Source organism: Solanum pennellii, chromosome 7 (assembly GCF_001406875.1).
Source record: "Solanum pennellii chromosome 7, SPENNV200".
Taxonomy (NCBI): domain Eukaryota; kingdom Viridiplantae; phylum Streptophyta; class Magnoliopsida; order Solanales; family Solanaceae; genus Solanum; species Solanum pennellii.
Window position 1 is genome coordinate 62,198,605 of NC_028643.1, and position 22,552 is coordinate 62,221,156.

A 22,552-nucleotide genomic window follows, 5' to 3' on the forward strand; every position below is an offset into this window, starting at 1 on the left:
TGATTTGACCAGGTATAACGAGACCCTTTAAAACCCAAATCTAGTATATTACAGTAGTTTATACATTTAAAAATTTATTATCCCTGCTAATGTTATAAGGCCTACCACCCCATTTTTCATCTTCACAAACAATTTCATTAAAATCACTTCCAATTAACCAAGGGCCTTTATCGTGATCACTTAGCGCTTTAAGGTTTTCCCATAATACATTACGAATAGAAATATCTGTGTTAGCATAAATTATACTAAATAGTCAACAATTATGATTAGGGTTTACCTGAACCATTGCATGCAGAACCTGATTTGAGTTTCGCACTTGGTTAACCTTCACCAAATTATCATGCCAAAGTAGAACAAGGCCACTAGAATGCCCCACAGCAGGGACTTCAAATAAATTACTAAATTGTAGTTCATCCTTCAAAGTAGTGTGTTCCTGTAGTCTAGTTTCAAGCAAAGCTAGAATACAAGGGTTATGATTTCTGATAATCTCCTTAAGATTCCTCATAAAATCTTCACCGTGGGCACCACGAATATTCCAAACTATAATATTGTTAAAATGATTCGTAAGATTAAGATTTATATTATCCTTTACCTCCTCCGTCTGCGTCCTCAGGGTTGGACTCAGAACCACCGCCATCTTGGCTGCTTGTGCAGCGAATTGAGGGTGAAAGACAATCGAACATTTCTTTAGATTTAGAGGGCAATTGAAGATGTACTTCTTGTCTTCCATCTCTGGAAATAACATAAGGCCTACTCCTTCTAAGTTTGCTATTTCGGTGAACGAGGGAGGCAGTGCCTCGTCCATTGCTGCCTCTATTACTTCGCCCTCTACCTGAATATGGAGAGAGTTCATTGGTTGGTTTGCACGCGATATCCATGGACTGAATAAAGGGTTTTCCACGATTTGTTCCACTGGAGTGAAGAAAGGAAGATCCTCTCTCACAGTTGCTAATAGAGGATTGAAGTGGTTTGGGAGATTCGACATTTGTTGCATGTGGTGAAATAGGGCTGGAGCAATCGATGGGGCCAAAGGATTCAGAATGTTGTTAAACCAAACTTGATTCCTATAATTTTCCATGCTAGACGCATTCCCTCCATTATCATTTGAGCTAGCAAATTCGGATTTTGAAGTATTATCAACACCTCTCGACCCTCCAGATCGATCGTGAAGAATACCGTTTGGCCTTGAACACCCTACTCGATCCACGATTGTTATTTATGTACTTATTTGCTTGCAATTCAAACGATCACGTTTATTTAGATGGTATATTTTTCAAATTATTAATGGAAAAATGCACAAGTACCCCCTAGACTATGATCAAAATTTCACAGACACACCTTAACTATTGTTAAGGTCCTATTACCCTCCTGAACTTTTTTTTTTGTAATTTTATACACCTATTTGGTTAATGTAGCATCCAAATATCTCCCACGTGCCTTAATTGCTTGAAGTACGAAATGTGCCACGTAAGGCAAAAGGTGTATAAAATTTTAAAAGAAATTCAGGGGGTAATAGGACCTTAGTTTAGTTAAGATGTATTTTTGGGATTCGTGTTATAGTCTAGGGGATACTTGTAAATTTTCCCTTATTTAATTCTAAAAACATCCTTTCTAGAAGGGACTATTGAACAAATAAAATTATATGGAATTTTAAGAAATTATATTATACTTATCTAGAAGAAACTTTTGATGCTACTAGAATTGTTTATCTTATCATTACGAATTTATTCTATTCTATAATAAGAAAATAAAAAAAAAATTTAAAATGACAAGTGGTTTTCAAAGGCGCTTGTTAAGAAATCATGCTTAAAAAAGTAAAGCGGCCTAAACCCATGTCTCCCTATTTTTCAATTTAACGTGGTTGAACATATATGGTCTGTAATAGGGAACGGGTTATCCCAGGATTGATAATTATCTTGAGATTAGATATTTTGGGATAATTTATTCCATCACAATATTATTAATATGGGACAAGTTATCCCAAAATGATAACCAAACAAGAAATCAAAATATTATTTCAGGATTTGTTTTTTTTATTCTATGACTATTTATTCTTAACCCTAATAACAAACGATTTCTAATAGTTTGCGGAAAGAAATGACGTTATATTTCTTGCAAAAATAATAGGATCAATCAAAACTATGAATGCCTATTCAAATAAAAGAAGCACCTTGCCATTAAGAAAACGCCAACCGTTAATAATGCAGTCATTTCAAATTAGTATAAAATTTTACTTAGATATTTCAATTTTGGAAGCTATATTTTTAAAATTCTCATAACAAAGTTCAATATTGTCATTTGTTGTTTTCTGTTAGTCGTCAAATGGTGTGAATTTATACCAAACAAGCATGTAAAAGATCAAGAAAATAACTTCTTTTTTATTTTCTGGTTAAAGCCTACAAGTTGCAAAAATGAGAACCAATTTCTAAGTGAAATTTTTTGCCAATTTGAGAATGATATTTAAGTTTCATTGTAATGACCCGGAAAGTCACTTTTGGAAATTTTTATTATTCATTTAACTAGAGTAAATTAATTGATGGTTAATAATTAAATAACCAATTTTAGTTAATAATTAATGGGTTAAGTTTTATTATTATTTAATACCACTTAATCCATATTGGAAATAAATTACTAGGGTTGAAAGTTTTTGGGTTATAATTTAGGAAAAGAAAAAAAGAAGGTAAGAAACTCACCTATGCAGCAGAAATGAAAGTAAAGTTCGTGGATGTGCAGCTTGAAAACAAACAGTATTGAGGTACATAATAAATACAAATGCGTGGAGCAAATTTGTTTTCCCTTCGTGTACATATATGAATATATTTTTTACTTGCATTTATGGAGAAGGTATTAATTAAATTATTAATATTATTGGCGGGTGAAACGATACTAGGATGTGAGATATGTTTTTGTTGGTTAATATTTTATATTTTATTTCTTTAAGAGTTGAGAAAGTGAGGCAATTTGCTGTACATGTTGTTAATAAGCAAAAGGGTTTATGAATTTGTTTTGGGCATTACTGGAAATTCTTGGATGCTAATTTGATAAGGATAGTGGCTCATGATTGGCCATAATGAGCAAATCATTGGTTGGAGTAATGGTTAGTCAAGGAAAAGAAAAGGAAAAAATAAAATAAGACATAATTATCCTTATGTTTCATGTTAATGTGTGAAATTGCTAATTGTTTTAATACATGCAATGTTAATTTGTGATTTTAATAATCATTACGATTGCCAGTAATATGGTAACTTCACAAATATTATGATTAGACTTTAAGAAGATGACGTTAAGGTGCTCAATCAGAGAACTATGAGTGGAAATTAAATACCAACTATTTATAATTTTGTATGTTGATTTCTTTGGAATTCGTGAGTTTCACAGTTAAATTTGAATTTAATTATAGGCTTGAAACTTGGAAAACCATGGTAGTTGAAACGTCAATTAACATAAAGAATTACAAACTTGATTATAAATTTGGGTGAATTTTTAGGTCAAGGTTAAGCACATTAAAATGTGGGTGTTGTTAGTTCCGAAATCTTATTGTGAATATACGATGCTTGAGTGCATCGCTTGTTCAGTGCTTACTTAATCATTTTCTTCTTTAGGTTAGATAAGTTTGGTCCTCCCTGATGAGTATATGATGTCTAATGATCATATTTTTATAACTTAAGCTCGTGAAAAGATTGTGTTGGGAAAAGAAAATTGCGACAAGATATGTGATGGTATGTGTATTATGAGTTCCTAATGATGTCCTTTGGATTGGCTAATGCCCCTGCCGCATTAATAGAGTTGATGAATGGGGTGTTTTGACCATACCTTGATTCTTTTGTGATTGTTTTCATTGATGGCATCTTGTTTTAATCCAAGACTGAGGAGGACCATGTCCGACACTTGAGGATTTTACTTCAGAGGTTGAAAGAAGAGAAGTTGTATGCCAAGTTCTCAAAATGTGAGTTCTGGCTTACTTCTTTGGTATTCTTGGGACATGTGGTGTCCAAGGAGGGTATTAGAGTAGATCCGGCCAAGATTGAGGAAGTTAGAGGCTGGACGCGACCTACTTCACCTACTGAGATTAGGAGCTTTGTGGGATTGGCAGGTTATTATCGACGATTTGTTCAGAGTTTCTCTACTATTGCAGCTCCATGGACTGTACTGACTCGAGAGTATGTGGGTTTTCAGTGGTATGATGAGTGTGAGAAGAGCTTTCAAAAGCTCAAGACTTTGTTGACTTCGGTTGTAAGATCCTGAAAATGACTTATGTGAAATAGATTCTAACATGCTTTTCATGAGTGTTTAAGGTCCTAACATGATTTATAATGTGGTATTGAGGCAGTGTCTAAGAGTTGAGGTGATTAGGAAGTGAAACGTTAAAGGACAACTAAGACGTTCGACGACTAAGTTACTTATGTGCCTCATATGTGGTTCTATGTGTTTATGTGTTGTTAATACGTCTATAAGGTCCTTAAATGAGTTATTATGGTGTATATAGGCAGTGTGTCAAGTTTCGTGAAGTTTAGAGGTCAAACGTCCAAGAACGTCCATGACGTTCGAAAGTTTTGCCTTGAAACGACCTTGTGTGTCTAAGCGTGTTTCGTCGAGTTTTACGTGTTCGTTTTGGGTGAAATTCATGTGAGAGGTGCTAAACTCGTATACGATCATGTTTGGGTTGGAAACTTCCGGGCAAATATCCCCAAGGACCAACGAAAGGTCTTTGAGGAAGGACCCAAAGTTGGTGTCCAAGACTGCCCAAGAAAGCCTACCAACGGATGGCAATTGACGCCCAGTGGGTCAGTCGACGCCCCGTTGGTGGTGTATCATCGACCGGAACTTAGGCATGGGGGAGAGGAAGCCAAATACAAGCCACAGTCCCAGACCACGGACCAACAAGACGGTTCATTTGTTAGGGGACGGGCCGTTAATGGGCAACCGTCGATGGGTCTGTCCCTGTGTGCTGTTCACTGTAAGTTGAGGTGTGAACTTGTAAATTCACCCCACGTCCAAATAAGAATATTGGCGGTTTCTTAAGGGTCTTTTGGGTATTTTAAATATGTTTATAAGCCTAAAACACTTAGAAGATTTCATTCTTCAAAAATCAAAACCCAAATTCCCTTAGAAATTCCCTAGAATTCCATTGGAGCCAAAACTCAAAGGAAGGGCTTGGATTGGAGAATTGAATGGAATTATTCATCAAATTGAAGAATTAGCTTCATTGAGGTATGATTTTTGATCCTTGAAACTCTATTCATCAAGGATCCCAACTTTCAAAGATTTTTTCTAAAGTTTTCAGAGATGAATTATCCGATTTCATGATCTATGCATGGGTTCTTGCATTAAAGGTTTTTAAACATTGAATATGGATTGAATTGTTATTAATTCGATGATTTTAACTCAAATAAACTATGATTTATGTAGTTGATGAACCCTAGTTTTTGACTACTTTATGGGTTACTTAATATTGACTTAATGTTTATGAATTCTAGTGTAGTTTTCTATGGGCTATCTAATGATGTAAAAATTGTATTCAATTGATGTATAGGTTGTATTAGATTGATAAATCTATTTTGAATTGACCTTGTTTCATTGAGTACTATGATTTATGCATTGAATTTATGTTCATGGCCATTGGTAGGGGCCTTATGATATTGAATTGGGTGATTTAGCATCGAATTGAGGTGTTAAGGATGGAGTGGTGGTAGTCTACCCTAATTCCCTTTATTTTATGTTAATTATACTTCAATTATGTTGTGATTGGTATGTTCCACTTATGGTCGCGGTGTTATGTGCTTTACTTGCAATTGATGTGGCCTTTGTCGACGTTACTTTATGTATTATGATAATCATGATACTGTCGGCAACTACTTGAAGTATTATGATGATTCTGTGAAGTATGATAATATCTACCTATATGATAAGTAATGTGAAAGTATATGTGTTCTTCTATTGATGTTAAGTAGATGATCATGTTAGACTATGACTATCGCTTTATGTGTATAGTCTTCGGGTTGATGCTTGGTTATTCCTACTTTACTATATAAGTTTATGATGGTCATATTGATGATTATATGGTAGTATATAGGATGACTTAAAGAGGATATGGTTATTCCTATGTGCTTCTCGAATGACATGTAATATGTTTTAAAGTAAAATATGTTGTGTCTTGTCTTGGTTGATTTATGTCCCTTACTTGATACATGGATGAATGTGAATATGCGATGTCTTGACTTAGGATGCTAAAGCCTCTTAGTCTTGTACGTATGAATGGCATGAGACCTTAAATGATATTAAGAGGGTCCTTTATGTGAAATCTTGAACCTAGTGGTAAGGTTATGAATGTTGAAGTTGAAAGCCGTAATGGTATCCTTCAAAGTAAATGAATGATAGACTTAAGGTTGATTGACTGGAACGACATCATATCAATCCTTAGGAAAGTCATGATGACCTTCTTGTTTCCATTGTGAGGTAGCCCTAGTGGACCTTTTGTGGTAGGGTAAATGTGATTGGTTTATGAACTTGATATGAAACCCCTTTATATGAACCTTAAGTATAAATTACTCTATGAGAACAAAGGCTAGCACTGAGTGAGTATGGTAAGGAAAGTAGTTCTAGTTAAAGAATGAGACTAGATTACAAAGCACACCCTTCATATTCCTTAACCATATGCCTACATGGGATGTGTCCAATTTCTACCATTGGCAAGTAGAACACCCTCATCGGAGTAGGTTATAACTCCAGATTCCATGTCTTCCTATCATGGTCTATGTCGATTATTGCCTATTCTCATCATATGGGATACTTACTAGCATTAGAGAAGTTCAATGAAGTTTAGGTGGTGGTATGGGGCACTATCTAGACATTGCACAATAGGCTTTGAAGGTGTTAGTTGGAGTTCCTAGGTCTTGTCCAAGACCATTACTTGAATATCCTTTATGTGTTGAATGTATCCTAAGTGAACTAATGAATGTAATGACTTAAGTTAAGAAAGTATGTCAAATGAATAAGTACTTATCTAGAGTAGTTAAGGGTTGTCTAGTTAAGGTGTGAAGGGGTATAGGAATGGTCACTTTGTATCTTACCTAGATAAGTCTTAGGATGACTCTAGTTAGGGAAGATGTTTGATTATGTAGACATGATCTAAACTTAGGTAGTCTTAAGGATTATTTAGGTAGTCTTGAAGAGGTCATGGACGTTATCTTCTTGATTTACTTAAGTAAGTCTTTTGTCGGACTTTGGAAGGATAATGTCATATTATCTATGTGTTGATGTATTAAGTGAGAATGATTCTATCATAGGTAGTCTATAGGATCTTTTAAGTGTGTTTAAGGGATTGAATGGGCGGTCACTTCACAACTCACTCAAGTGAGACTTAGAATCACCTTTAGTGAAGGAAATCTCATGTTCATATATTTGATGTATTATAAGTGTATGTGTCTCATTACATGTAGTTTTGAGGGTCATTTAAGCATGCCTAGGGAGGTTTTATGGGCGGTCTCTCTTTGTGTTGCTTCAGTGAGTCTTAGGATAGATTTTAGTGAGAAAACTACATGCTAGGAAGTGTTAAAAGGGAAAGAAGAGACACTTCACTGTAACAATGAAGCAATTCACTGTACAGTGAATCAAGCTTACTGTAATGCTGCCTTAAAAATGTGTATAATTACTTAAATGTTTTATCTTATGTGTTTCTAAGGTGTTAAAAGTTATTCTTATGATTTTTAAGTGAAAAGATGCATATTTCTAATAAATATCCATTCTCATGATTTTCATGCATTATGCCATACTTAGTGCACGTGGTTGTACTAATCGATGATTTTATCTATCTCTATAGTTGTTGATAGGTGAGGAGCACTTGGGAAGCAAGACTTGGATCGTAATTCAAGTGAAGTTGAAGTATGTCCTCATTTGGTTCAAGGGTATAAGATGTCTTTTATGTTTCTAATTGAAGTATTGTAATAGACTAAGTATTTATATATTTTGAAGTATGGGCCATGTCCCAAAAGTATTCTCGTGTCTTAAGTTTGATGAGATTGAGACTTAGTATTTCCTATGATTTCTAATGAAAGATGTTATTAAAGATATTTCAGATGTTTGTGAAAAGTTTTAATTCCGCACTACTTTTCATTATGTATATGCGATGAATGATAAGCAAGAGATTGTACAAGACTTCCGAGAGGTCAAGTACGCCGATTGCAATCTGAGATTGACCCTAACTTCTAGGGTGTGGTTTTAGGATGTGACATCGGCTCCTGTGTTGACTCTACCTGAGGAGGGTGTAGACTTTACTGTGTATTGTGATGCTTCAGGAGTTGGATTGGGTGATGTGTTGATGCAGAAAGGGAAAGTGATTGGTTATGCTTCTAGGCAATTGAAGTCCCATGAGAAGAACTACCCTACTCATGATTTTGAGTTCGTGGTTTTGGTATTTGTACTTAAGTTATGGCGTCATTATTTTTATGGGGTGCATTGTGAGATCTTCACTAATCATCGGAGTCTTCAGTATATCTTTAGTTAGAGGGATTTGAACTTGAGGTGTCACGCCTCGAGATACCCTCGAGACGCGGACACGGAACCTAGGACCACAAGTGATCCCAAGCTAACCCTGCTGGCATGATCATGAGCATACTAAAGATAATAAACTGTTGCGGAAGCTAAATCATACTTAAAATGAAAAGATGGGGAATACCCATATTCTATAACTGAGATATTTGAAAACAATGAGTTTAATACAAAAGAAATATTAACTCAATACTAAGCTGAATCTAACTATGTCTGAAAATAGCCTCTAAACTAGACTAGAAATACTGGGACAAGCCCCAGCTAAATCTAGCAAAAACTGAAACTAAATGACTAAAGACTGAAATGAAACTCATGACTGTTGTCCTCGGAGAATGAGGACTCACCACTGAATCTGCTGAACTGGAGATCGGAAAATCGATCTATGCGTGATCTGGATGCTGAGAACCTGAACCTACATCACGAGAAGATGTAGCGCACGTATGCGTCAGTACTTGAAAGGTACTGAGCATGTAGGATAGAGTAAAGCTGAAATAAAACATAACTGAATAAGAACAAAAACAAGTATAATAATCTAAACGTGATGTGCTGATTTCTGAGCTAACTGGATGCAATGACAAATTTATAACATGCTGAAACTGAATACTGAATATACTGATAAATGGTCAATGCAGAGAGTCTGACTGAACTGTGGGAGCTACTAATAATCGATAATAAAACCACATGAGCTAAATGTGGAGTCCGATGTATACGCCCATCGAGAGGACCCAATATACCCTGCCAAAGGTATAACGGCATGTTGGCGTGATCACTAAACTGATTGCCCACAGAGGTGACTTACAACCTACTTGACTAGTATTTCTGGGACTATTGGGTACGCTAAACCCTAGTCCAACTCGGTATTATGCTACTCCCAATGAATTCTGTAAATTAACTGATCGGTATTATGCTACTCCCAATGAATTCTGTAAATTAACTGATTATATCTGAATTTCTATAAATACTGGATATCTCGAAGCTGAACATGCAAACTGAGAATGCAACAATTAATCTGGTAATTATGCATTAATAACTGAGGCATGTATATCTGAAGTGTCTGCAATATATGACCTAGCATGTGTATTTCAAGAACTAAAGAAATACAAAGCTAGGGTTCTGAAATTCATGCGATAATCTGAGTAATAACATGATAATCTGATTTGGAACATATATTTAATAAATTCATGAAGTTATATCAAAGTTCTAAAAACCCTAGGTTTAATCATGATAAGAGAATCAAGAACTGACTGAAACTAAGGACCCAATGAATGAAAGGAACCCACTAGTGAAATCCCACATACCTGGTGATGAAATCCACAAAAAATACTTAAATTTCGGGGCTGGAACTGCTGGAGCTTGTGGCGTTCTTGAACTAGGGTTCTTGAGCTTTCTTCTCCTCTCTTGCTTCTAATTTTAAGTTTTGATTTAATGATTTGACTTGGATATGATTTAATTATGTTTCTAGGCTTAAACTGACTAAAATTTTATGATTTAGGGTAAAAACGATGTAACTTAGGGTTTAAACGGAGTGGGAAAGGTTAAGAAGACCCCTGGGAAGGTTGCTGTCGGGCCTCACGACGGTCAGGACTAACGGTCCGTCGTGCGCCCGATCCCCCGTCGTTGGGTCCGTCATGAGGGCCTGTTCGACAGACCTTTACTAAAATGGGTATAACTTTTTACTCGGAGGTTTGATTTTATCAAGGTCGGTGGCTATGGAAAGATAATGCAATTATCTATCTATGGGTAGGTCAAGGGAGACCTAATTGATTTTGTGCTAAGAGTTATGATCATTATAAGTTGACCCAACTGCATTTCCCCTTAACTGGCTGCAAAGTTTCAACTTACGGTCAGACCTACGGACCGTAGGTCCACCTACGAACCATGCTGGTCATCCATATCTCTTGTCAGAGAGTGGTTTAAGGGAGTCTTGATCGACGGTCATGGACTATGGATCGTCGTTTGACCTACGGACCGTAAGTTCGTCCGTCGTCCAAGACCTAACCAATTTTTCTAGGCTGAAATTTTTGGGAGTTTCTAATTCCATCGACGATTGTGCAGGACGGACCGTGGTTCAGGCTATGTTCCGTCGATGCCACCATTGGTAGCACCTACAAATTTTTCAGAAAAACTAATTTTTGTTCTGTTTTGGCTACAGGGTGTTACATTATCTCCCCCTTGGGAACATTCGTCCTAGAATGAAGACTGAACTAGCTGAAATAGAGGGAGAGAGATGCAAGCCCCACTACTAAACACTGAGAACTGAGTTCTGACTGAATTAAGTTTCTGAGTACATGCAATTACGCTAAAAATGAAAGTACAAACTGAGGGAACATGATTCTAAAACTGAATTTATGCATGAATGACTGTAAAATTGAAGAGGAACTATTACCTCAAGCTGGAGTGGAATCGGAAGGAAAAAGGTAAGGATACTTGGCTTTCATGGCTGCTTCTGCTTCCCAAGTAGCTCCCTCTACGGACTGACTCCTCCATAAAACCTTTACTGAAGCTACTTCTTTGTTTCTCAACCTTTTAACCCGACGGTCAAGAATCTCAACTGGTACATCCTCATAAGAAAGACTATCTTTCACCGCCACACTCTCTAATGGCACTGTAGAGGCTGGGTCACCCACGCACTTCTTCAAGAGTGAGATGTGGAAGACCGGATGCACTGCTGCTAATTTTGTTGGCAACTCTAACTCATATGCCACCTTGCCAATCCTTTTCAAGATCTTGTAAGGGCCTACATATCTAGGACTGAGCTTCCCTTTCTTTCCAAATCTCATCACCCCTTTCATAGGTGGGACTGTCTGAAAAACCCAATCATCAACTTGGAACTCTAGTTCCCTTCTCCTTACATCCGCATAAGATTTCTGACGACTTTGGGCTGTCTTTAGTCTATCTCTAATGAGTTGCACTTTCTCCATAGCATAAAGGACTGAATCTGGCCCTATCAAAGCTGCTTCACCTACTTCAAACCAACCAACAGGAGATCTACATTTACGCCCATATAAAGCCTCATATGGGGCCATCTGAATGCTCGAATGGTAGCTATTATTGTAGGCAAATTCAATAAGAGGAAGGTGATCATCCCAACTACCTTTGAAATCGATCACACAAGATCTCAATATATCCTCTAAGGTCTGAATGGTACGCTCTGTCTGCCCATCCGTCTGTGGATGAAATGCTGTACTAAGGTTAACTTGAGTACCAAGACCTTTTTGAAATGACTTCCAGAAATGAGAGGTAAACTGAGGACCTCTATCTGAGATGATAGACAAAGGAACCCCATGCAACCTCACAATTTCAGTAAGGTAAAGCTTGACATAGTTCTCTGCCGAATATGTAGTCTTGACCGCCATAACGCGAGAAGACTTAGTCATCCTATCAACTATCACCCAAATTGAGCCATGCTGTCCGCGAGTACAAGGTAACCCTGTGATGAGATCCATATTGATCACATCCCACTTCCAAGTAGGAATATCAATCTCTTGTGTCATACCTCCTGGTTTCTGATGTTCTACCTTGACTAGCTGGCAATTGGGGCACTTACTCACAAAGTCTGCTATATCCCTCTTCATGTCATTCCACCAATAGACTTCCCGCAGATCGCGATACATTTTAGTGGCACCTGGATGAATAGAATACTTGGAGTTATGAGCTTCTGCAAGAATATGCTGCCTCAACTCTCCCACATTAGTCACACATAATCTACCTTGGTAGCGAAGTACACCATCTCCCCCTTGGGAGAAAACCTCCACTCTCTGATTGTTGACTGCACCCTTTAGTTCAAGCAAGATCGGATCACTCTCTTACTTTTCCTTAACCTCCACTACAAAAGACGGTTCTGCCCCATTCTGAATTGTTACACCGCTGTCTGATATGCTCATAAGGCGAACTCCCAAGCGAGCAAGCCTGTGAACATCCTTCACTAGCTCCTTTCTTTTTTCCTCAACATGGGCTACACTACCCATAGATAATCTACTAAGAGCATTGTCCACTACATTCGCCTTTCCAGGTTGATAATGCACACTCATATCATAATCCTTAAGGAACTCAAGCCATCTCCTCTGGCAAAGATTCAACTCTTTCTGGCAGACACACATACTAAAGGCTCTTATGATCGGTGAACACATTTACATAAACACCATAAAAGTAGTGTCTCCATATGTTGAGTGCAAACACCACTGCTGCAAGCTCGAGGTCATGAGTTGGATAATTCTTCTCATGCACCTTAAGCTTTCTAGAGGCATAAGATATAACCTTATCTCTTTGCATCAACACACAACCAAGGCCAACTCTGGATGCATCGCAATAGATCACATAACCATCTGAACCCTCTGGTAGAGTCAAGACAGGAGCTGTTGCCAATCTAGTTTTTGATTCTGCGAAGTTTCTCTCACAATCATCTGACCATTGGAACCTGACTATCTTCTAAGTCAAACTAGTAAATGGTGAGGCTATGGATGAAAATCCTTCCACGAACCTTCTGTAATAACCTGCTAGACCTAAGAAACTTCTGATATCTGTAGCAGAAGTAGGTCTGGGCCATTGTTTCACTGCTTCTATCTTTTGTGACTCTACGCGGAGCCCTTCGCTAGATACAATGTGACCAAGGAAAGCAACGGATTGCAACCAAAACCCACATTTACTAAACTTAGAGAATAATTGGCGATCTTTGAGAGTCTGCAGAACAACTCTCAAATGACTTGCATGTTCGTCCTCACTCCTAGAGTAAATGAGGATATCATCAATAAAGATGATAACGAACAAGTCCAAGTACTGTTTGAACACTCTGTTCATCAAATCCATGAAAGCTGCAGGAGCATTAGTTAGTCCAAACGACATAACTACAAATTCATAATGACCATACCGAGTTCTAAAGGCTGTTTTTGGAATGTCACTATTTCTGACTCTAAGCTGATGATAACCCGATCTGAGGTCTATCTTTGAGAAATGACTAGCACCCTGAAGTTGGTCAAACAAGTCATCAATCCTGGGGATATGATACTTATTCTTGATTGTGACCTTGTTCAACTGTCTATAGTCAATGCACATTCTGAGACAACCATCTTTGTTCTTTACCAACAATTCCGGTGCACCCCATGGTGAAATACTAGGTCTGATGAAGCCCTTATCTAGAAGGTCTTTCAACTGATCTTTCAATTCCTTAAGCTCTGCTGGAGCCATTCTATAAGGAGGAATAGAATTAGGCTGGGTATCTGGAAGAAGATCAATTCCAAAGTCGATTCCGTTTCGGGAGATACTCCGGGAAAATCTTTTGGAAATACTTCTAGAAATTCACTGACTACTGGAACTGAATCAAGAGTTGGGGTTTCAAGGCTAGAATCCTTAACCCGAACTAGATGATAGAGATAACCCTTTGAGATCATCTTTCTGGCCTTAAGGTAAAAAATAAAATGACCCATAGGCGCTAAGCTACTACCCTTCCATTTTAAGTTTGGTTCATCTGGAAAATAAAACCAAACAATCCTAGTTCTGAAATCGACTGAGGCATAACACGAATGTAACCAATCCATGCCTAAAATGACATCGAAGTCTACCATTTCTAACTCTACTAGATCTGCTGAGGTGAATTTCTGAGAGACTGTGACAAGGCAATTTCTGTATACCCGTCTAGCTATAACTGGGTCACCGACTGGAGTAGAGACTGAGAAGGGTTCTGAGAGAGTTTCTGGACTGACAGTGAATTGGAATACTATATAAGGAGTTACAAAAGAAAGAGTAGCCCCTGCATCTAACAATGCATAAACATCAAGGTCAAAGACTCTTAACGTACCAGTGACTACATCAGGAGAACCTTCCTGATCCTGGCGAGCCTGAAGAGCATAAAGTCTGTTCTGGCGCTGACCGCCACCTGTACTAGATGAGTTACCCTGCTGAGTTGGGCAACTTGCTGGTGCAGCTGAATTTGTATACTGAGCTCTAGAAGGACAGTCCCTCAACCTGTGACCAGACTGACCACATCCAAAACATCCTTTTTTTCCTGCAAAACACACGGCCGGATGGTTCTTACCACACTTAGGGCAAGTGGGGGTAAGTGTTGGTGCCTGAAACACTTCCGTGAGACTTAGAGCCTGGTGCTCTGCCCTTCTGGTCAAACCTATTCTTGGAGGATGGAACACTAGCAGATGAAGGGGCTGGAGTTGAAAACTTCTGCTGACCCTGTGAGCGATATCTACTACCCAATTTCTGTTGAGAATAGTCATAGTTCCAAGTCCTAGCCTTCTTATTTTCCTTAGCCTGTTCCCTAAGCTATCACCCTCAACCTGGTGAGCATGAGTCATAAGCCTAGGGATGTTCATATCTCCCAGCAACATAGCATTTCTGCACTCTGTCGTCACCAAATCTGATACTCCGTACAAGAACTTATTGAGGAGCATACCTGGAGAGTTGGTTAAACTTCATCCCATACTCTTGGAATGTCATGTTTCCCTGCCTCAAGTTCATGAATTCTTGGGCCTTTGCTTCTCTCAACTCTATTGGGGAAAACCTGTCGAGAAAAGTCTCACTGAAGCACTCCCAAGTAATAGGAGCTGCATTTGCACCCCGATTCTCCTTCTACTGAGTGTACCCGATATGTGCCACGTCTTTCAGCTGGTATGACACCAACTCAACCCGATAATTCCCAGTAACCTGCATCACCTCAAAGATCTTCCTGATTTCGTCCAAGAAATTCAGAGGATCTTCATTAGTCTGCGATCCTAAGAACTCAGGCGGATTCATCATAACAAAGTCACGGACCCTTGCTGTTGCTGATCCACTATTTTCATTCATAGGATCATGAACCCGATTGTTCTGGCGGTCATACTCTGGCCAACATCTGTATGGCATTCCTGAACTCAGCATTGGAGACTTCTTGATCTGGGATTGGAGGAGCTGCGTTTGCATTCCTGGCATTCACATTCCTAGCGTTAGCTCTACGAGAAGGCATGATCTTAAGCGCTCAACGTCGAGTTAGAATGGAATTAGATCATACCTTCCGCACGATAAGAGTAACAAGAAGGTGAAGTTTTTCCTAAAACACTTCATAGCCTCCCTCTCATTAGATGTGGTGCACTTCACACCCATGAAAAGGACTCTACTTAGTGCGGCTTTTTTCAGACATCCTAGGACTCTTGAACCTAGTGCTCTGATACCAAGTTTTGTCAAGCCCAAAGCTACCCTCGAGACCCGGACACGGAACCTAGGACCACAAGTGATCCCAAGCTAACCCTGCTGGCATGATCATGAGAACACTAAAGATAATAAATTGTTGCGGAAGCTAAATCATACTTAAAATAAAAAGATGGGGAATGCTCATATTCTATAACTGAGATATTTGAAAGACAATGAGTTTAATACAAAAGAAATATTAACTCAATAGTAAGCTGAATCTAACTATGTCTGAAAATAGCCTCTAAACTAGACTAGAAATACTGGGACAAGCCCCAACAAAATCTAGCAAAAACTGAAACTAAATGACTAGAGACTGAAATGGAACTCATGACTGTTGTCCTCGGAGAATGAGGACTCACCACTGAATTTGCTGAACTGGAGATCGGGAAATTGATCTATGCGTGATCTGGATGCTGAGAACCTGAACCTACATCACGAGAAGATGTAGAACCCGTACGCGTCAGTACTTGAAAGGTACTGAGCATGTAGGATAGAGTAAAGCTGAAATAAAACATAACTGAACAAGAACAAAAACAAGTATAATAATCTGAACGTGAAGTGCTGATTTCTGAGCTAATTGGATGCAATGACCAATTTATAACATGCTGAAACTGAATACTGAATATACTGATAAATGGTTAATGCAAAGAGTCTGACTGAAATATGGGAGCTACTAATAACTGATAATAAAACCACATGAGCTAAATGTGGAGTTCGACGTATACGCCCCATCGAGTGGATCCAATATACCCTGCCAAAGGTATAAAGGCATGCTGGCGTGATCACTAAACTGATTTCCCATAGAGGTGACTTACAACCTACTCGGCTAGTAGGTCTGGGACTATTGGGTACGCTAAACCCTAGTCCAATCGGTATTATGCTACTCCCAATGAATTCTGTAAATTAACTGATTATATCTGAATTTCTGTAAATACTGGATAGCTCAAAACTGAACTTACAAATTGTGAATGCAACAATTAATCTGGTAACTATGCATTTATAACTGAGGCATGTATATCTGAAGTGTCTGATATATATGACCTAGCATATGTAATTCAAGAACTAAAGAAATACAAAGCTAGGGTTTTGAAATTCATGCGGTAATCTGAGTAATAACATGATAATCTGATTTGGAACATATATTTAATAAATTCATGAAGTTATATCAAAGTTCTAAAAACCCTAGGTTTAATCATGATGAGAGAATCAAGAACTGACTGAAACTAAGGACCCAATGAATGAAAGGAGCCCACTAGTGAAATACCACATACCTGGTGATGAAATCCACGTAAAAATACTTAAATTTTGGGGCTGGAACTGCTGGAGCTTGTGGCGTTCTTGAACTAGGGTTCTTGAGCTTTCTTCTCCTCTCTTTCTTCTAATTTTCGAAGTTTTGATTTAATGATTTGACTTGGATATGATTTAATTATGTTTCTAGGCTTAAACTGACTAAAATATGAAAATTTAGGATAAAAACAACGTAAATTAGGGTTTAAACGGAGTGGGAAAGGTCAAAAAGAACCCTCGAAAGGTTTCTGTCGAGTCTCACGACGGCCAGGACTGACGGTCCGTCGTGCGCCCGATGCATCGTCGTTGGGTCCGTCGTGAGGGCCTGTTCAACAGACCTTTACTAAAATGGGTATAACTTTTTACTCGGAGGTATGATTTTAGCAAGGTCAGTGGCTATGGAAATAGAATTCAATTATCTATCTGTGGGTAGGTAATGGGATACCTAATTCATTTTGTGATAAGGGTTATGATCATTTCAAGTTGACACAATTGCATTTCCCTTAACTGGATGGAAAGTTTCAACCTACGGATCGTAGGCCCACCTACGAACCATGCTGGTCATCCATATCTCTTGTCAAAGAGTGGTTGAAGGGAGTCTTTATCGATGGTCACAGACTACGGACCGTCATTTGACCTACGGACCGTAAGTCCGTCCGTCGTCCAAGACTTAACCAATTTTTCTAGGCTGAAATTTTTGGGAGTTTCTGATTCAATCGATGATTGTGTAGGATGGACTGTAGTTCAGGCTACGGTCCGTCGATGCCATTGTTGGTAGCACCTGCAGATTTTTCTGAAAAACTAATTTTTGGTCTATTTTGGCTACAGGGTGTTACATGAGGCAACGAAGATGGCTTGATTTGCTGGAGGACTATGGTGTGACCATTTTGTATCATCCGGGGAAGGACAATGTTGTGGTCGAAGCTTTGAGTAGGTAGAATCCTAGCATGGGGAGTCTTGCATCGCTTAGTATTGAGGAGAGATCATTGGCTAGAGATGTTCAGATGTTAGCAAACAGGCTTGTCTGATTGCAGATTTCAGAGGAGAGTGATGGGGTGATTTCTTTTATTGAGGCTCGATCTTCTTTAGTCGAGCGAATTCATGCACACTAGTATGATGATGAGAAGTTATGTCTCATTCGAGATAAAGTACTGAGAGGGGAAGCCAAGGAGGCTGTCCTTGATTCTAATGGTGTCTTGAGGATCGGAGGCAGGATTTGTGTGCCTAAGACGGGTGAGTTGATTAGATTGATTGTTGAGAAAGCTCATTGTTCTCGTTATTCTATCCATCCGAGAGCGGCAAAGATGTATCATGATCTGAGTCAGCTTTATTGGTGGTGCGGGATGAAGAGGGATATTTCAGACTTTGTTTCGAGGTGTTTAACTTGCTAGCAGGTCAAGTGTGAGCACCTGCGGCCTGGGGGTATGTCTCAGAGGATGCGTATTCCTACTTGGAAGTGGGAGCGCATTACTATGGACTTTGTGATGGGTTCACCTAACACAGTTGGTGATTATGACTCTATTTGGGTTGTTGTTGACAGGCTGACCAAGTCTGCCCACTTAATTTCGGATCGAGTGAAGTATACAACAAAGAAGTTAGTTGAGATATATATCAGTCAGATTGTGCGACTACATGGGGTTCTTGTTTCTATTATATCAGATCGAGGTTCACTATTTACTTCTCACTTCTGGAAGGCATTACAGCATGGTCTGGGTACTCAGTTTGATATGAGTACAACTTTTCACCCTGAGACAGATGGTCAGTCCGAGCGGACGATTCAGGTGTTGGAGGATATGCTCCGAGCATGTGTGATCAATTTTGGTGCTAGATGGGATTGACGTTTACCCTTAGCAGAGTTTGCCTACAACAATAGTTATAACTCCAGTATTAAGATGGACCCATTTGAGGCGTTGTATGGTAGACGGTGTAGATCTCCGATCGGGTGGTTTGATTCGACAGAAATGGAATCTTTGGATACAAACTTGCTTAGAGATGCTATAGAGCAAGTCCGTATGATTCAGTATAGAATGTTGACAGTTCAGAGTCGACATATGAGTTATGCATATCGAAGAGTTAGAGCCTTAGTGTTTTTGAAGGGTGATCATGTTTGGCTTCGAGTATCACCCATGAAGGGTGTAATGAGGTTCGGAAAGAAGGTCAAGCTTAGCCCTAGATTCATTGGACCTTAATTTCGAGGAGAGTAGGAGAGGTAGCCTATAAGTTGGCCTTACCCCGTAGTTTGTCGGCAGTTTATCCTATTTTCTATGTCTCCATGCTTCGAAAGTATATTTCGGATGAATCTCATGTACTTTCACTCGATTCTGTGGAGCTGGGTACATACTTGACATATGAGGAGGAGCCTATAGCTATATTGGATAGGCAAGTTCGGAAGCTTAGGACCAAGGAGTGGCAACTTGGGAGACAGAATCTGACATGCGTGCCAGATATCCTCAACTTTTTGAAGCTTCAGGTACTTCTTTCACCTTAAGTTCGAGGATGAACATGATTTTCAGTGGTGGATAATGTAATGACCCGGATAATCATTTTTTGAAAATTTTGATTATTCATTTAACTAGAGTAAATTAATTGATGGTTGATAATTAAACAACTAATTTTAGTTTATACTTCATAGGTTAAGTTTTATTATTATTTTAATACCACTTAATCCATATAGGAAAATAAATTATTAGGGTTGAATGTTTTTGGGTCCTAATTTAGTAAAAGAAAAAAAGAAGGCAAGAAACTCACATGTGCGGCAGAAACGGAAGTAAGATTCGTGGAGATGCGGCTTGAAAACAAACAGTATCGAGATACATAATAAATACATATGCGTGAAGAAAATTTGTTTTCCTTCGTGCACATATATGAAAATATTATTTATTTGCATTTATGGAGAAATATTAGTTAAATTATTAATATGGTGGCGGGTGAAACAATACTAGTATGTGAGATATGTTTTTGTTGGTTAATATTTTATATTTTATTTCTTTAAGAGTTGAGAAAGTGAGATAATTTGTTATATATTTTGTTAATAAGCAAAAGGGTTTATGAATTTGTTTTGGGCATTACTGGAAATTCTTCGATGCTAATTTAACAAGGATGGTGGCTCATGATTGGCCATAATGAGTCAATGATTGGACATAATGAGCAAATCATTGGTTGGAGTAATGGTTATTCAAGGAAAAGAAAAGGAAAAATAAAATAAGATAAAATCATCCTTATGTTTCATGTTAATGTGTGAAATTTCTAATTGTTTTAATACATGCAATGTTAATTTGTGATTTTAATAATCATTACGACTGCCAGTAATGGTAACTTCACATAATATTATGATTAGACTTTAATAAGATGACGTTAAGGTGCTCAATCAGAGAACAATGAGTGGAAATTAAATACCAACTATTTATAATTTTGTATGTTGATTTCTTTGGAATTCGTGAGTTTCATAATTAAATTGAATTTAATCATAGGCTTGAAACTTGGAAAACTATGATAGTTGAAACGTTAATTGACATAAAGAATTACAAACTTTATTATAAAGTTGGGTGAATTTTTAGGTCAAGATTGAACACATAAAAATGTGGGTGTTTTTAGTTCCGAAATTTTATTGTGAAAATATATGCTTGAATAGATTGCATCAATTTGGAAGCTATTCGAGTGACTAAGGCAAGTGGATTTCTAAACCCTTGTTAAGCGTTTTAAATTCATGTATTTCCTTGTGCGGTGTTGAGAATGATTTGGAGACTTTTTTCTTATTTGTTGATGTTGTATGCATTTTTGCAAATTGTGCTTTGTTATCAAAATGGTTATCTCCTCTTTTTTATTTGAGCATGTAATTTGCATTGCATCTGAGACATGGTTGAGATAAGAGTTATGTGAGAAGAGGATTTACCATTTCGAGGGTCATATGGCACGCCGCGATGAATATTATATTTCGAGGGACGTATCGCGCGCCGCGATGGTTACTATTATTGAGGGTTGTATCGCTTGCCGCGATGGATGTATGGACAGATATGTCCCCGATGGGTCCCAGACTGAGAGACGACAGATGTGTATCATTAGGGAAGACATCCATCACTATACTTGACATTGCATCTCATAGGATTGCACATTTTTATTATTGATGAACTTGAACACGTGTTTTGCTGATCTTGTAAGTGTTTTTCTGTGAAACTTGTGACTGTTAAATAATGAGCTTGTTGTTGAGGATATGTAATCGGATAGAGTGTTGTTGTTGAGTTGTATGCTTGGTAAACTGTGAACTGTTAGGCTGTAGTGTGGAGGTTCAGATAGGGTGTATAGAGTACCCGTATTTTGTTCACTTAACTTGTGTTTAGAGGTTCCATTCTCTTCGTTTTCGAGGCATCTTGTGGAGAATTGTGAGGTAGTTGTTTGTCATATCAGCGAACCTTCCTACTCTAGTTTATGACTTTGTTTTTACTTAAAAGACAACTTCATTTTAGACTCGTATTTTATTTCAATTCTAGTATTTACATTAGAGGCTTGTGCACGTGACAACATGGTTTTGGGGATTGAATTAAGTTGACTTGTTTTTGTAATAGAAATTGTTATTGGACTTCTGTTTATTTCCGCAAAAATTTTGTTAGATGTTGAGTATTAGGCTGACTTGTCTTGGTGGGATAAGACGAGTGCCGTCACACCCATTTTTGGGTCGTGACATTCATTTAGTTTCTTATTAAATTATTCTTGAAAATGTTATTTTTATTTTGTTTAAAATAATATTTCCTCTTTTTTTCCCCAGATATTTTGGTTTTTTGTTCTTTCAAAACATGCGAAATGGGTGTAAATTACGTTTTATAGAATATATGTTTTTTTATTTTACATAGATTTTTCCCTTTTTAACTCAAAATACCACTTGTAATAAGCTAATTTATTATTTGCCACATCAACAACGAGTGTATTACATTCACCTTATTTTTTTTGGCTAGATTGTCAAAATGGAAAAAAGTCATATTTGTCTTTGTACTTTAGAAAAGCGAACAATGGTAGGCAATTCTTATAGATTAAGGTGTGTCAAAGATACCCCTTAAAGATATTATACTCGTTAAATATGTATTCTCAGAATTCAACAAGCTCTTCTAGTATAAAACTAGGAGCCAGAAACTAAGATTCAAAGAATAAAATTCAGCACATTAATAACATATAGGAGAAAATATTTACTCTTAGAGATGTATATTATTCTCTTTTTTCACTATGATTAAGGAAACTAGATTTATATCTCAAATCCACAAAGATAAATCATGCAATGGTCTAAAGACATTGATGGATGGTCAATGGAATAAGGCTAATGAATAGTAATAGTTGTATGATAACAACTATATTGAATTTATGCGACCAATTGAATACTTTTTAATGGTTAGATAATTCTCACAAAAACTAATTGTGGAACTATGTTAAATAACATGCATACTTATCAATTGTAATGACTCGGTTAGTCATTTTCTGAAAACTTCGTAAATTTATCATTTTGCTCCTCTCAATCTTGACCCCGAGTCTTTTATGATTGAACTTTGAAAGTTGGTTT

General features: G+C 37.7%; 1 protein-coding gene across 1 annotated transcript; it reads left to right on the forward strand.

Moving 5' to 3' along the window:
• The first annotated feature begins 3,070 nt into the window (after positions 1-3,070).
• On the forward strand, positions 3,071-18,845 carry LOC107025141. The gene is made up of 5 exons (XM_015225982.1): positions 3,071-3,097; positions 3,865-4,233; positions 8,222-8,339; positions 17,836-17,941; positions 18,548-18,845. Exons 1-5 carry the CDS (start codon positions 3,071-3,073, stop codon positions 18,843-18,845), a joined length of 918 nt encoding a protein of 305 aa, XP_015081468.1.
• Positions 18,846-22,552: the final 3,707 nt, after the last annotated feature.